The sequence below is a fragment of the Arachis stenosperma genome, chromosome 2 (genome assembly GCF_014773155.1).
Source record: "Arachis stenosperma cultivar V10309 chromosome 2, arast.V10309.gnm1.PFL2, whole genome shotgun sequence".
In the NCBI taxonomy this organism is placed as follows: domain Eukaryota; kingdom Viridiplantae; phylum Streptophyta; class Magnoliopsida; order Fabales; family Fabaceae; genus Arachis; species Arachis stenosperma.
The window spans coordinates 13,727,093-13,744,424 of record NC_080378.1 but is presented as its reverse complement, the minus strand read 5'-3'; the positions used below and the strand labels follow the sequence as shown (position 1 = coordinate 13,744,424).

General features: G+C 30.8%; 1 protein-coding gene across 1 annotated transcript; it reads right to left on the bottom strand.

The window, feature by feature from the left end:
* Window positions 1-1,281: 1,281 nt before the first annotated feature.
* Window positions 1,282-16,907, bottom strand: LOC130962595 (uncharacterized). The gene is made up of 7 exons (XM_057888789.1): window positions 16,463-16,907; window positions 6,845-6,904; window positions 6,002-6,055; window positions 5,477-5,918; window positions 4,462-5,387; window positions 3,157-4,374; window positions 1,282-2,957 (listed from the first exon to the last, which is right to left on the bottom strand). Exons 1-7 carry the CDS (start codon window positions 16,905-16,907, stop codon window positions 1,282-1,284), a joined length of 4,821 nt encoding a protein of 1,606 aa, XP_057744772.1.
* Between the last annotated feature and the right edge of the window lie 425 nt (window positions 16,908-17,332).

Genomic DNA, 17,332 nt, shown 5'->3' with positions numbered 1-17,332 from the left:
TGATTTAATATAAACCACACAAGTTTTGTTGTATTGCATAGAAGGAATGGCATGAACACAGCATGACAGAAAGAGAGAACTGCTAAGATCATAAACAGAACACAGCATGGCATAAACAGAACAGCCAACAAAATCAGAAGTTCAGAACTGCATTGATTAACAAAAACAACAACCACCAACATCAAAAAAATCAAAATCAAAATCAAATTCATGTAAAAAAAAAAAAAACAGAATTTTAAAGTATGAAAAATTACATTATCAGAAACTAATTATTAATTAGCATGCATTCAAATTAATGAATTAAAATGCCAAAATCCAAGCAGAAAAGGAGAGAACAGTGAATCTTACCAGGGATAAGGGAGAAATGGCCGAAGAGGTGAGAGACGCAGGTGAAAAGAAGAGTAGAGACGCGGAGTAACAATGCAAGACGGCGGCGGCGCAGGAGTTGAACGGACTCAACGGAGCAGCAACGTTGGCGAAGAAAGAGGGGGAACGGCGCGGTGCGGTGATGACGCGGTGAGTGGGCCGGCTGAAACGGACAGTGGCGAGGCCGCGAGGGAGGTGTTCAGAGGTGGCTGGCTCGGAGCAAAGAGGACGGAGAGAACGCAGAAGGGGGGTTGGCGTCTTCGCGAGGAGGGTGAGGGTGACTGGGTAGCGGGTAGCGGGTAGCGGGTGTGGAAAGAGGGGCTAGGGTTTCCAAATTTTCGAATATATATATATACTAGCAAATGACCCGCGCGTACGCGCGGTTAAGTAATAATACTCATCAAGTAATAATACTCATCGAATATATTTTATAATGTAATTTAGTTTTTAACGTGTATAATAAATTTCATAAACATGTGTAAATTGTGATATAATCATTGTTTTATATTACGATGAGAAAATTTAGTGGTTAGCGGTCTTATAAATTAAATCAGAATGATGATTTATCTCCTACATTATATAGTTTGGGATAAGATGAAAAAAAAATGAGCAGCAAATAGTAAACAGGTCAAGTATTCTAATAAAAACACATAGTTTCGACTACATGGATATAAGTGGAAGTTGAGTGTTACTATTTGAACGGAAGCATGACAGTTGCATTATGGGTCTTCTTGGATAATCTGCAAAGTGTAAATATAAGTGTAGTTATTAAAGAAATATTATGTTGAAGTAATCACATAAAGAAATAGTTATTTGATAAAAACAATTCTAAATTTTGAATTTAATGAAGTTAATATAATATAAGTATGCTAAAAATATGAGATATCTTACCAAGCGAAGAATATTGAGACCAGTTTAAATATTTCTGAAAACTTCTTGATAGACCACATTATATGTTGATGTGGAATTGTTGGATTGATCATGAGATATTATGATCTTTAGTCCATCTTTGTTAGTAACTCTTGAAACAGCTACATAAAGTTGTCCATGTGTAAAAACAGGTTGCTTAAGTAGCAACCCAACATGATTTAAAGATTGACCTTGACTTTTATTTATGGTTATTGCATATGATAACATCAAAGGAAACTGTCTTCTTTGAAATTTGAATGGTAATTTTCCATCTGACGGGGTTAAGGTCATTCTTGGAATGAACACCTTTTCTCCAATATTGCTTCCTGATAAGACCTTAGCTTCGATTACTTTGTTGCCTAGCCTTGTGATAACCAATCTAGTTCCATTACACAGACCGGCTGAATGATCAATATTTCGAATCAACATTACAGGACAACCTTCTTTAAAACAGAGTTCATGGTTTGGGAGACCTGGTGATTTTATACTTGCTAAAAATTCTGGAGTGTGTATGCTAGCTAATGTGTCATTATCTCCTTCTTTAAAGCAAGGCGAATCTGAACTTAGGTATCTTTTCATTTCATTGTTATTCAAAGAGAGCATGTAATCATTAACTTCTTCAACAACGCTAATAGTTGGCGCAAGGATAGCCCTTCCTTGCAAATGTTGTATGTTTGAATAGTCCTTTAGATAGTCAGTATAAATTGCTTCAACAATTGCTTGGATTGGGTCATTAAAATCTGTCAGTAAAAGTTCTTGTGGTATGTCAACTAACCCACATCCATCTTCTAGTTGTCCAAGCCTTCCATCACCTACATTCAAGATCCACGTTGCAAACGATTTCAATTCCTCACTATTGTGAATTCCAGTTGAAGTTCTTAATCTCATATTCTGTGTTAAGCTCAAAATTTGGCACTCATGCCACAGGTAAGAAGAGTTAATTGAAGCATTAACAATGTCCTGTCGAGACCCTTTTGTGATAACTGGAAGAATTTGCCTGAAATCTCCGCCAAAGACTACAGTTTTACCACCAAAAGGTAATGATAAACTTGAATCATTAGTAGAACGAAGCAAGTCTCTCATAGTCCGATCTAGTGCTTCAAAACAGAACTTATTCATCATTGGTGCTTCATCCCAAATAATAAGTTTTGTTTCAGAAATTAACTCTGCCAATGGACTTCCTTGTTTAATGTTGCAAGTAGAATATTCATCAGGAGTAAGAGGTATTGCAAATCTGGAATGAGCTGTTCTTCCTCCAGGTAATAAAAGAGATGCTATACCACTCGAAGCAACTGTTAAGACAATTTCACCTTTTGACCTAATAGCAGCAGATAATGTTTTCCAAATAAAAGTCTTACCTGTACCTCCATATCCATATAAAAAGAAAACTCCTCCTGAATTTGAGTTCACGGCAGCAATAATTTTATCATAAACGGTCTTCTGTTCCGATGTCATTTGTGCTAAGTATTGACTGTGTTGTTCTGCTAAGAAAACACGATCATAAGATAGTTCATCAAGTATTAATTTATTTTGCATAATTCCCCGCCGTTGAAGGTTTATGTTTTCCATATTAGGATATGGCATTGTTGGAAAATCACGCAGTGTCTTTCCGTTACTATTAAGTATTTGCTCGATTTCAATCAGAGTCAGTTGTAATAACTCAGATTCAGACAGAGTCAAATCTGCAATATGAATAAAACTTTCAATGAGTATGATATGATTTGTATGAAATCAGTAATGAATAATTTTTGTTAAAAAAAATCATTTCTTTTCTTATATTTTGTAACATATGTATAAAAGCATAATTATACAAAAGGTATGCTATAGATAAGAAATATAAAGTAGAAAGGTAGGATTAAATTTTAGATAAGGAAATAAAACCTGGTGAGTTAAACATGGTGATATGATCATGTAGTATGCCATCTGATAATAGCCCAAAACTTTTTTCCCAAACGGCCTCAGGTCGTACCATTGTGTTTGACCACAAAAGTGTTGCAAAAAGTTTGCGCACATAGTGTCCAGATCCCCAGTGACTTGCTTCTTCAATTGCGTCAACATATTCTTGATCATCATCTAATAAACCTCGTGCATAACACGCATCTCTAAATGAAGAGTAGATGACACCATTGTATGTTTTAACATCTTCATAACTTGTTGGACCTCTTACAATATTCAATAGCATTCTAAGATAGTATAATTCACCGGATGATGGTGGGACAAAGAATAATCTACCAATTACTTGAGCACTTTTTCTTGGTTCCCAAGTTCTGATGCTTCGTTTCCAGACAAAATGAGTTGGGAATTCATTGTAAGTTAATAGTCTGGCTGATTCATAAGTTGCATTTGCTTTGAACCATGCTATGAACATTGATTCTTTGATTGTTGCTCTGTTTACCGTGGTTTGCAATGTGTCGTTATCTTCAAATAGAACTGTCTGCTCATCAGGCAAGTGAAAACTCAGCCGTTCAACTGATGGTTTCCTATAATGTATATCATATGCAAATATCCTCCAAGCAGATTCACATGGAGAGATGTAGCGACAATCATGAAACATTTTTATTTCATCTACAATGAAATTAGGACGATCAACTGCTGAATTTGAATAGAAAGATGCTGTTACTCTATCATTTCCTTTGTTAATGTACTTGAATAGATACTTGATTGAACGTGATTGATTGCACCACTCAACATTTATATGAGCACCATATTTTAACAATAGGAATCTATTATGAGGCACAACATAACGATTATCCAACTCAATACCTGAAACCTCAATGGTTCTATTATCATCTCGACGCCTATATATTGGATATCCATTTTGATCAATGGTAGTAAAATCAACGAATTTTTTTGGAAAATGACGAATGCACTGACCGTTTTCCATGCAAGGGGAGTTTTTCTTTGCAAGCCCACATGGCCCATGTACCATAAAATGCTTAACTGCTTCATAATAATTTGGATCATGTAATGGATCTGGGATCTCAGCTGATATGATTTTGTCAATATCTTCTGGAGAAGGATATTTATATTCTGCTGCAAGAAATAGTAATATATGCGCATGTGGCAATCCACGTTTCTGGAACTCGATGGTATATATCACTGCAAGCAAAGGTTGTTAAACACACCAATCAGTTGACTTTTTCAAACTGTAGTTTTTTTTAAATGATTAAATAATAATTTATTTACCTGCTTTGGAAACACCAAAAATTCTATTTTTATGAATGTCTTTGATAAGCTTCTCCAACTTTGCTTTGAATAACCTGCAAATTACATCAGGTCTGTCTTCAGGCTTCAAGTTGGTCTCTTTGCAATAACGTTTGATTTCTTCCCATTGTGGATTGCAAGTAAATGTAATAAATAAATCTGGATAACCAATTGATCTGCAGATGGCCATTGCATCTTGATAATTTTGGATCATATATCTTGGTCCACCTGTAAAGGTTGCCGGTAGAATAATGCGCTTTCCAATGTTAGATGCTTCAGTTTCTCCATTGAGAATTGCATCTTTTAGTCCCTTATAGATTTCAGCTCTAAATTCTTTTTGTTTTGAGTACACATATTTCAACCTAGAAGCTTCAATCATTGAGTAGGCATCAACTATGAATTGTTGAAAAAGTCTTCGAGAATAGATCAAAACACCCTCACGTAAATTTCTATGTTGTATTCTGAAAGCAAAGAAATCCCTCATACTTACATAGGAGCTTTCATTGTTAGGATTGGTGTTAACTATATTCAATGAAATTTTTTCCCTCCAACCATCTTCACCATATGGAAACAATAAAGGGTATTGTAATCCTAGGTATGACGGATGTAGTTCAGAAATCCGTTTAAGTTCACCAGACTTTGTTTCAACAATAATATCCCTTCCTTGTGTATGTGGATCAAAATCTCCGACAACCAAGCCTGCAACCTCATCAACTGATGGCAAGTTGTATGTTCTTCCATCTCTACCCCTTTTTCCAATGAGCTTAAGACGCACGTTTGTTTGGGGATTATTAGTCAGGACATCCCGCATCAAACGAAAAGATTTGGTAAGAACATTATGTGTATCTAGCATTTGTATAATGTCTGAAACTATGTGAACATTCCATTTATCTGCGTCTTTGTCAGAACTGAAAAGTAAAAGCAACTTGTGTAATTATTTTTGAAACACTGCATAAAAGTTTTAAAATTCAGATGAAGCAACATTATTATATCATACCTTACAACTGAAGTCCGGTTTTTAATCTCATTTTGAGTGTCATAAATGTATAGTTGAGCAAATTTTGCTGACGCTCCTTCTTGAGGCAATAAACTTCCCATAAGGTGATAATTCTGACCATGCAAAATGAAGGTAGGGGGTCCTCGACTATTGTTGTTAACGGATCTATCTATTTTCCCCCCAAACGAAGTAAAAGCAAACATGCTATTATATGTGCGAGTATTATTTTGGAAATGAATAGCTTTTGCATCTGAGCCAAAGAATAACTCATCAAGAATTTCTGGTGGTTGTTGTAGTCTTGGTAGCTGCACTTGACCTCGACGGCAACATAAAGTGAATTTAGGATTTCTTGAATTATAATGTCTATCAATTCGTTCATCATACCAGAACCTAGCGCCACAGTGCTCGCACTCAAAATCTGGATCCCCCATATCTAAATAACCTGTAAATCATGGGTTCTTTTTAAAAATCAGCTTTAGTATTAAACAGCCTGTAAAAGGCATGATTCATATTTCAATGTACTACCTTCTCTTTCATTTTGCAACATAGTGTCAGGCGGTAAATTATGTGGTTCTTCAGCTGTACAATGAAGACATCAAAATTTAGCAGACTCGTGTAAAAACAACAGCATATTCTAAAACATATGAATAAACATTTTCACTTTGTTTGGATGTTGCAAAGAAAATGGAAGAAAAGAAAATAAGAGAAAAGAAAATAAGAAGAAAGAAAATGAAGGAAAAGTTGAGTTATTTATATGTTGTTTGGATGAACAGAAAATAGATGGAAAGAAAAGAGACAGAATTTTTTTTTGTTTGGACCCAAACAAAAGTGAGAAGAAAATCATAATCATAACAGTATCAAATTACATTAATACCCTTATCATAAAATAAAGTATAAATATATTTATTTAATCATGTTTTATTATATTTTATAAATATTATAGAATATTATAATTTTATATATTTAATTTAAATTATTTATCTAATATATAAAATTTAAAAATTTTCTTATTATAATAATATTTAAAACCAAATTTATATTAATATTTGTCAATAAAAAAATAACTAAGTTTAGTATTGAAAATACAAAATTATAGTACTTTTCTTCTTGTTTTCATGCTTGTGATGGAAAGAAAATTTCATTAGTGAGACCCACACAGGAATTTTCTTTCCTTCTTATTTTCTTTGATAACCAAACAAAGAAAAAAATCATTTTCCATCTATTTTCTTTCCATTGATTTTTTTCATTTATTTTCCATCAAACCAAACATAGTGTTATTCGTTAATTAGATGACTTTCCTATTAGAAAATTAACATTTGCATGTGCTTCTTTAGATATTAATTTGGTTATATGAAATGAACAACATACCATGGTCTTCATGTGTTTCATCGTGATCGTCACAAATAGAATTGTCCTCTTCCACCGTGCCTGCCATTCAATAGTAATTCATAAGCTGTTAAAATTGGAGAATTCGTTAAATTCAGATATACTGAATGAGAGATTGCACTTATAAATTATAATTAAAGACTGAGTACATAATGTAAATGATCATTTAACTAAATTTATTTAGGAGCTAACAGTCAGCATTTTTTTTTACAAAGTGACATTGAACATTGAATTTGGATAATGTTCTTTTAAGAAATACATCTAATAACAAAATTTGTAGCATTAGAATTTTTTGGTTCAATTAATTTTGTATTTAATTAATTCACATGCATTATAAAATCACTTAAAAATAGTCAACTTAATTACTGAAGACATCTATTATTCTACATGCCAATTGGAGTTAAAATTGTATAGAGAGATTATATTCTTTCTTTTAGCCTGCTTGCCATTCAATAGTGATTCGTAAGCTATTAACATTGGAAAATCCCTTAATTACAGGTACACTACAATAGAAGTAGCATTTATCAAGTAAAATTAAATACTGAGTACATAATGTAAATGATTATTTAATATATTTTATCCAGAAAGTAATGAATTAGAAAAATATTTTAAAAATGGCACTGAGTATTGAATTTATATGATGTAATTTTCAAGAATACACGTAATAACAAAATTTGTGGCTTTCGAATTTGTTTGTTCAATTGATTTTATATTTTATCACGGGCATTATAAAACTACTAAAATACAGCATTATTATAGATACCTGAATAACTTACCACTTAAAAAAAAGTCAAACTTAATGAATAAAGACATCTATTGGTCTGTATGCCAATTGATAGAAAAGTGTATAGAGAGATTTTATAACTCTCTTCTAGCCTTCCAGTCATTTAATACTTATTGGTGAACTGTTAAAATAAAAGATTTTCTTCAATATAGATACACTAAATTAGAGGTTCATTTATCAATTAAAATTAAAGATTGAGTGAATAATGTCAATGATCATTTAGCATATTTCATTCAGGAACTAACCAATTAAAAAACTTTTTAAACAATGGCAGTAAGCATTGAATTTAGATAAGGTAATAATAAAAAATACACTTGATAACAAAATTTGTGGCATTACAGCTTTTTTTTGTTCAATTGATTTTGTATTTTATCAATCAGTGGGCGTTATAAAACCAATAAAAAACGCAAGCATTATAGGAACCTAAATAACTAACCAATGTAAAAAAAAAAGTCAATTTAATGAATACCCCCATCCCCTCTCTGACTCTCTCAAGAAGGAAAACCCTAACTGCATACCCTTTCTATCTGTCTGAGTTCCAGCGCCGCTAGTAGTAATGGTGTTGAGTTCTCTGCCCTTGTTGTGTCGTCAAGGCTAGAACTTTCGTTATCGTTGTCAGCCGGCACCTCTTAGCCTGGATCCGTTAGCCTCGCATCGCCAAATGGTTTGCTCGGAGCTGTTGTTGCCATAGTGGTTTGTGTCCTCCTGGTGTTGTCAAGCCCACGTCTGCAGTCGTCTTCAGCGGCCGTGCTGTACTGGTGTGGCTGTCATCGTTGTCTTCGCCCGTCTCTGACATTGATCCCTCTCTTTATTGAGCTCACAGCCAAGTGCCATCGTGTTTTACTCTGCCGCCGTGGAGACTTCTACCGCCGTGGACTATCGCCATATGTCTCTGCTGCCGTCCAAAATTATACGGTTTGATTATGTTATTCTCTCTCTTTCTTTACTTCTTCCGTAGCTCATTCTTTTTTTTTATTTGGTTAATTATAATGATCCTGAATTGGTGTTTTAAGATTCTGGATTCTGGTAGTTGTAATTGCCAATAGTAGTGATAATTTTGTTTTGATTAACTCTGTTGATTAACAAAATAGAATACGGTTGCTGCTTGTTTTGTTGCTTTTGTTCTTTTAATTTTGGAATAGTTTTGTTGACTGTAGATGAAAATTTCAGAAATTTTTGGAATAATTTTGTTGATCATGAAAAATCCAATTCGACATTGATGCCAATAACCAAATGAAGCCTTTTTTTAAAGAAAATTTTTTCATAATAACTTCTAAGGAATTTGAATGTGTATTTTGTATGCGTGACATTTTATTTTGCTGTATGTAATATGTTCTTGATGATTTGTCATAATTTGTGGGTTTGGTTGGAAATTTGTTAACGTTTTCTAGATGTTTGGAGTTGTCTGTGATCTTTTATTGCTAAATTATAGTCAAGTTATTTTGTGAAATTGTGAGATATTAAATTTTACTAATTTAGAAATAATTTAACTAAAAAATTTGAAATTACATATTCACCTTTGAATAATTTTAGTTTATATTTAAATAAAACTGTTGAACTCCGGTTAAAGCACAGTGACACTAACAATTGAATCAGTCACTTACCGGTTGGATTTTCACAAACTTAGAAAACCTACTGTCATGATCTATGTGAAATATCTAGTTATTTTCAAGTCAAATGTTATTGCATTTTATGATTATATCGATATTATGCATAACATTACTAATACTTTGTTGAACAATGAATCTGTTTGAACCTATCTCATTCTCAACTACCGTATTTGTAATTTAAGTGATCTTATTTTTCTAACACAACCTTGTGTATAATAAGTAGCTAATAGTTTCAATTTTTGACATATGTCATAGAATAATGATATTGCTAAAACTCAAATCTTCAAAAATCCTCATTGTTTACAGAAATTTTTATAGTAACCTAATTATATACACCTGAGATAGTTGGGTAACTAAATTTAATCCAAAATAAGAAGATACCTGGTTGAATATGAGAGGAAGTCTTCCCAAGATGTTCTCCTGATAGAGTTGCATGTTGTGTTGTTACATCTATTCGTCGGGAAGTATCACGATTTCTTGTAGACTTTCTCTGAATTTGGGAACTATTCTTTATTTCCGTAACAATACTCTCTCGTGCAGTACATCCTTGAAACAAAATAGTTTTTAGACTTGCACAATGTTTGGCACAAATGAGATGCACGGGAAACTGATTTCATGAAATTATATTTTGTTATAAGTTTTAGTTGTCTGTCATAAAAGGCATGCATAGATATAAGTATTACCTTTTAGTTTGATGGATTCCTTACAGTCAAATTAATAGGATGAATAACTACATTACTCATTAGACTTATTACCAGGAATGATATCTAGAATCTTGTTAGATAAATAAAAAACAAAGAGACATATGGATGTTTACTAATCTCTGTCATGCTCTTGCTTAACGATGTTAAGCTTACAGGAAAATATAGACAGATTTTGTGCTTAAAATTTTAATTCTTTTTGTGTAAATTTTTTCTTAAATATAATTGACTTATTTTGCTTAGACATTAAAGGTCAACTTGCCTGATTGTATTTCAGCAAGAGGTCGTCTACCAACAGAATAATCTTCTTTGAATGTGTGACACTGTGAGGAATCTGGTCTTTGATTCTCTGCAATGTAATGTCCAACACTTTATGTATTTTACATGTAATAAGAAAAGGGAAAATATGCAAGTAGAAACTAACAAAAAAGTGTAACATTCGAATAAGAAGAGTATAATGTCATACTCAGATTGAAGAAATTAATAGTAAAGATAAACAAATGATATAACCTTCATGTGTTCTGTGATATAATTTTTGCTTCTTCCCCACAACAATAGCATATCTCTGTTTTCTTGCATGTTTTGCTTTATCTGAATTCATCCCTGGAAATCTTCAGCAAAATTGTTGAGGAAATAAGGCTACAGAAGGAACTGTAGCGATGGAGGCTTAGTTTGTGAAAATAAGCCTTGTATGTGTTTCATTTACCTCTTTTACAAAGGAAAACTACAAACTATTACGGAGAGGAAAAGTACAAACTATTACAGAGGGAACGATCTCTATTAAAAGTTGTGAATTGGAAGTTTTTATTTATGAAGATGCAGGTGTTAAAACAAAAAGTTTTGTGGAAGTCTAAGACACATTAAAAAGGTTTGTTGTGACCTACTTATCCTTGTTCTTGGTTAGATAATTGTGTACTCTTTCTATATATTCTACATGGAGAACCAACCTACAACTCAGATTTAGGTTTATTATTAATATTCTTGGGAGTAAAATACTTTCCTGATAATGTTAAAATAGAATCACACTCAGAGTGACTTGATGTGTGCATTATCTAATAGACTATGCATGTTCTCCATTTGCCTTTATAAGTACAATTTGTCTTGTACTATTTGTTTATTGTTCCCATATATTGGTTCCGTGAATGTCTAATTTTCTATAATATTGTGCCTCTTTTTTTTCATCATAGGAAAAAAAAATTAGGAACGTGGTTAATGGCTATGTACTCATGGGAATGTGTGAAACTGGCATTTGGTACAAATGCATGCGTTATGATTTTTTGTTTTTTTCTTCTTTTATTTTATTATTGTGATTTGTGCTATTTCAACGTTTAAAAATAATCAAGCATGAAAATTATTTAATTAGTAAATTTAGCTAACGCTAATATTTTGATAATATGTTTATTTTGGCCATACCTAAATTTAAGATTTTTTTTTCTAAATGTCTTAGAAATCCAAGGATAAAATTAGTTATGTACTGTCTTTCCCAAGAAACTTTTGTTATTATTTTAATTTTTTCCAGTTATTTCCGATGTTGATGGGATGGGGCTGAATTTTTTTATTATATTATTTACTATTGTATAAAGAGAAACTCATAACCTTTGTTTTCTTTACTTATTTATTTATTGTTAGTTTAATTTATTTCTGTTTGTTTTCTTTAAGATATCTCAATGCCACTGGCGTAATGTATTTTATGTAGTTCTTTTTGTTTTTGTTTTTGTTTTTTGTTCAAAAAATTATATCTTACTATTTTTAGTTTAAAAAAACTTCTTATTGATTAAAACAATGTTGTATTCACGATCTTTTTACTCATAATTCTCTAATTGATATATTTATACTTATCATTTCTGGTATGATAAGAATTATTTTCCTGAATATTTTATTCCTATAAGGTGAAATGCTATTTTTATTGACTTATACAAATTAAATTACACGGAATTTGGTCATCGATAATAACTTTTCTTGAAATTTTTCTTGAAAAAAAGCATTCAACTTGATTGAGTCATGTTCTGTAGAAAAGAATAATACAAAAGATTTTGTTTTTTACAATCCTACTCAACTGGGAATAACCCTAGACAAAGTTGGTTAATAAAATTGACTTCCGTGGGATGCCACCATGCTCCACATTGAAGATGGTGTCTTAAATATCCTTCAGAATATTTGAATCTTGACAGTACAATTTCATTGGAAGGTCTTCCTGTATGTATACTCTCATCCGTTAATGTAATGAGATCTTTGTCTATAAATAATCTAGGATGGTCGTATATCTTTACACCTTGTAACTTGAGTCTTCCCTTCCATGAGAAAGAATCATTCCTTCTTCGTTCAATGCTCCACATGGATACACGACATTATCTACACTTCCAGGGTAAGAAATGAAGCAAACCTTTTCCTGATAACTTAAGATCTTATGACAATGTGATCGAAATTGTACTGGTATAGGCAAAATATTGATTTCTCTCGTTATAATCGAGAAAATCACAATTGACTCTGGTACTGAGGACTGGTCAGCTGAACAATTGATCCAATACAAATGACCATCAAGTGAGACATACTCAGGACTAATTTTTCCTATAACACCATGACAACCATACATTCTTGTCCATTGTCGAGTTTTGGAAGAATATATCTTATATAGAATATGTTTATCATTTGAGGATTTTTTAAAACCATGGAAAATACAATACTGAGTCTCTCTTGGAAGATATACAAAAGCTAAGATATTATTCATTGAGATTATGGAATCAAATTTGTTGTAAGTAGTAATCTCTTTGGTTTTTCGAGTTAATATATTGAATACCAACAGAAAATGTGTATGTTCGTTCGTCTGATATGAAAAACAAATATTACCATTTTCAACTCCGATGATTTTAAAGGATAGAGACTGACTTAATATTGGTGGCAAGAATGAATACAATCTATTACCTTTATCTGGGTTGACCCTAATGATCGAATTTTTCTGACCTGGCCATTGAGAAAAGGAAGCTTGAATTAGAATTGAGCATTGATTCTTTGAATGAAACATATAATGTTGGGATAAGAATTCAAAAGTTGATAGTGTTTTCATCCACTCTGTTGACAGGAGTCTGCATCTCCCAATAGTAAGAGGATCAGTTCGGCATAAAATCTCAATGATTAACTCTTTTGGGAGGGATTTTATCGCATTTTTTGGTGGTGTATAGTGTTTATTCATTTTTTGGGAATGTTGAAAAGGGGGTTTTGTAAAGGTTAGAAATTTATAGCCATTTGTGAGTATAAGTTTCCATTACTGAAGTTAATATTATATATTTATGCTAGTTAAAAGCACGTGATCCATTTCTTTAATAATTGGAAAAAAGAGTTTGGTTCCCTGATTATATAAAGAAAAAATGTCTCTTCAAAGTCATTTTTAGTTTTGTCAGTGTGTAGTCATTCTTTGAGTATAAAATATTAAGTTTTTTTAATAAAAGTCAATGCATTGTTTACTGTGTTGCTAAAGTAATACTATTTCAGATACCTTGATATGATAGATTGTTGATACAGGACTAATTGTCGATACTATATACTGTCATTTGTGTAGGCTATAGAGAACAAAATCTCCCCGATGAATTGGAAACCTACAAATTATAGTTTCTATAACATAAACTGTGCTTTTAATAGAAAATCCTAAAAAGGTAAATATATTAACCTGGGGAGAAAGTTGTCCTTATTTTTTACATTTCATCGGTGCTCACTAAATTTAAAAACTTGTTTAGTTGTGTACTATTTGAATTTTTAACATTTGGGTCAAATAGCAGAAAATTTAGAGCATCATTTTAATATTTTGTCAATATCACTCATGAATAACATAAAATATTCTATGGCATTTTTTTAATGGCAGTCTTTTCTACTGACTTTAACTATTTTATATCAGCAATTATAAAAAATTATCAGATATAATACTTATAACTAATATAATTTATTAAGATATAAGTTTTTAACTAATAATTCTATATTGAGTAAAGTAAGTTTTTGGCTTTGAATTATGTTTCACATTTTAAATAGCATGGCTACATTTTGTAATTTATTCCTATTCCAAAGTTTCCAAAAGTTGCCTATCAATCTTGCGTGTCAATTCTGTTGTTGTATTAAATAAATTTAAAACAAAACTTGTTCAGGTATGTTTTCAAGTTATTAAAATTTCATATCAGGATTTTTTTAAAAAGAGAAAATTTCACTCTCCTCTCCCATGAGATGCTAAAATGACACTTTTCTCTCTTCTGTTTTTAAAACGTATATTCTCGTCCCTTATAACTTTTAAAAAACCTATTCTTTAATACATTTTAAATATTTTGTGTTAATTATATCCATTTTTCAACGTAAAATAATTTTTTTTAAAAAAATTTTCTTTAACAAAAAATTTAATTTATTTTGATTAAATTTTGCTTGCCAAAATACCTTTTAATAAATTATTTTTATTGCTTAAATTATATTTGGACCAAAAATATTTTTAGAAAAGTTTAATAATAAAATTAATTTTTTCTAAGATACCCTTTAACAATTTTTTAATTATTAAATTATGATTTGACCAAAATTTTTTCTAACAATTTTTATATTTTACTATTAATTTTTTGATATCAATATAAATTATTTTAATATTAAAAAATATATTAGTAAGATTATTTTTCAAAATCAATATATATAATTGTTATACACATTAACAATTGTAAATTTTTTATTTAAAGTTTAAATAATATACATTGATATCGAAAAATTAATAGTATAATAAAAAAAATTGTAAACAAAAAATTTATTAAAATCATAATTTAATAATCAAAAAATTATTGAAGAGAATCTTAGAAAACAATATTTTAATTATTGAATTTTTTTAAAATTATTTTGGTCAAAATTTAATTTTGTCAATAAAAAACTAATTTATTAAAAGGTACTTTCGCAAGCAAAATCCCATTAAAAAAAATAAATTTACGTTAAAGGATCTTTTTGTAAAAAATAATTTATTTTTTCTTGAAAAATATATAAAGTTAACATAAAAAATTTTAAACTGGATTAAAGAGGAGGTTTTTTTTAAAGGTTATAAGGGAGGAAAATATACATTTTATAAACAGAGAGGAGGGGAGCGTCATTTTCGCATCTCGCAGGGAGGGGATTGAAATTTTCTCTTTAAAAAAAATCAGATACAATAATAATACCTGTAACTAATATAATTAATTAGGATGTAAGTTTTTAACTAAGAATTATAGATCAAGTAAAGTAAATTTTTGGCTTTAAATTTTTTTAAAAATTTCAAAACCCTCCCTACATTTTATTTTGTTTCTATCCTTTCTTTACAGTTTTCAATTTGCATAGGATATATCCGTAATAGCTTAATTTTAGAACCAAAATGAAAAAAATTGTCACGTATTCATTTTAAAAATTTTAAATAAATAAGGAAAGAAAACAAAAAAAGTATTGTGATTAACTATATGTACTCTTTATGTACTCTAACTGACTATAATTAATTACCTTTAACATTAAAATATCAAAAAAATAATTTAGGTAATTGAATACCTTTAATTGCATATATCTTTTGACTTTAATGCATATTATAATTATAAATTTCTGAAAATTTTATGTGATTATGTATGTAATTTACATATTATTTCTTTGACTTATGTATGCTAATTTTTTTTAAATCTATCTTGTTTTTTTTTCTTTACACAAAAAAATTTAGTGATAAACTTAACAAAGCTAGTTATCCGATTGAATCAAGAGTTTGTTTTTTATTGTATATTTTTTGTTTATATTTATATTGTATAATATCTGGTACATTTTTGTACAGTTATGTACTAATTTAAATAAGAACATTCGGTTAAAATTGAAGAAAGTGAAAATAATTTTTTTTTGTAAAAAATAAGTTATAAGGAAATATGTCCATATATTTATGTAAATTAAAAATAAATCTTAGTATGGACTGTGTATATTGGATCCAGTTAGGTATAACTCAATAGTAAGTTATGATTGAAACATTGTATGATCCACTATTGATATAATCTTACTACATTTTACAGTGAAACTGCAATAAACATATAAACTTATGAATTTAAAAGTAATATATAAATTCAAACCCTTCACAATTTAATAGCCATGAAGATTGCACAGGTAAAATGAATACATAATACCAAGTCATCACTAAGAAAAAGTGAGATGTTACTATTAATTTAAAAGTAGATATGGGCATATGACAACTATTTTCGTGAGCAATCTTTCCCGTTCAAACTAACGCTAAACTAATACAACTGCTAACAACTAATAACAGCAAAAAAGATTTAAATAAAATATGATAGAAAACTAAAAACAGACAGATACTACCAGCACACCAAATATAACAAAGAAGACATTAAAATTGTAAATTAGACTGGGAAGAAACTTTCGTTGAACTTATGGATTGATTTCATTTTCACGTAGTTGTCATATTGGATCCACCGAACTGTTTTCCTTGTGTGATTTGTTTCGTTGTACTTGAGAATATGGAAATAAGTCGACTTCATACCATCCATATCCAGCATTGGTAGATGCCTTTCCATGATGTGTAAAAGGTTATCATCAACAAATAGTGCTGGTATGTAAGGAACCCCAATACCATTAAACGTATATAGCTTGCTCCAAATAATATCATCATTGATAGCATCAGCTTGCCAAATGGTAGAGCTATATGACTGATCATCATGATTATTTGTAGCCAGACAGAGCTTATCATTTCGGATCAACAGATTAAGGCAATGGGCATGAGCTTCAGTTGGAAGGGAATATTTATGAAAAGTAAATGTTACTACAGAGAATGATACAATACATGGAGGGTCAACATCCTCCTCATGAAGTAAGCAACTTACCCAATAAATAACACCATCAAGGAAAACGTAATCAGGATCCAGTCTATCAACGTAGGGTGGACATGTGAGCGACACATTCCAACCCCTGACTAAATTTGTAGACATTGTTAATGTCCATCCAGGACTTTCGGGCTTTTCCTTGAATAGGTGGACAATGCATAATTAACGGACCTGGGATAGTAAACAAATGAGAAGAAAAAAGCACAATCATCACAATAATGTTTTCCAGGATCATTCATGATGCTAGACTTCCTAGTTGTTGGGTTCCAAGTAAGTATAAAGGTTCTTTTCCCCATAGAACAATAACGTATACAAAATATACCATTCTGAACACCAATAATGTGAAACCATCCCTCTTGTGTTAACAAAAATGGAAATTGGAATGCAGAGGTTTGACCACTCCATGCATTAATTTTCATCATCCAATCTAGGGGAGTAGCCCACCTAGATGAGAATCCGAAATGTGCAAAGAGGGAGCAACCATTGCTTTTCCATCTTGTTCCCATTTCTGTTATGAACTCATAGGAGTT

What these genes read in the sequence shown, in the direction of transcription:
- LOC130962595 (XM_057888789.1), bottom strand. Translation starts at nt 16,907, where the DNA reads ATGTCTACAAATTTAGTCAGGGGTTGGAATGTGTCGCTCACATGTCCA. An exon ending in TTTTGGTGTTTCCAAAGCAG is followed by an intron (nt 4,375 to 4,461) that starts GTAAATAAATTA and finishes CTTTGCTTGCAG; the next exon opens with TGATATATACCATCGAGTTC. An exon ending in CACCATGTTTAACTCACCAG is followed by an intron (nt 2,958 to 3,156) that starts GTTTTATTTCCT and finishes TTCATATTGCAG; the next exon opens with ATTTGACTCTGTCTGAATCT.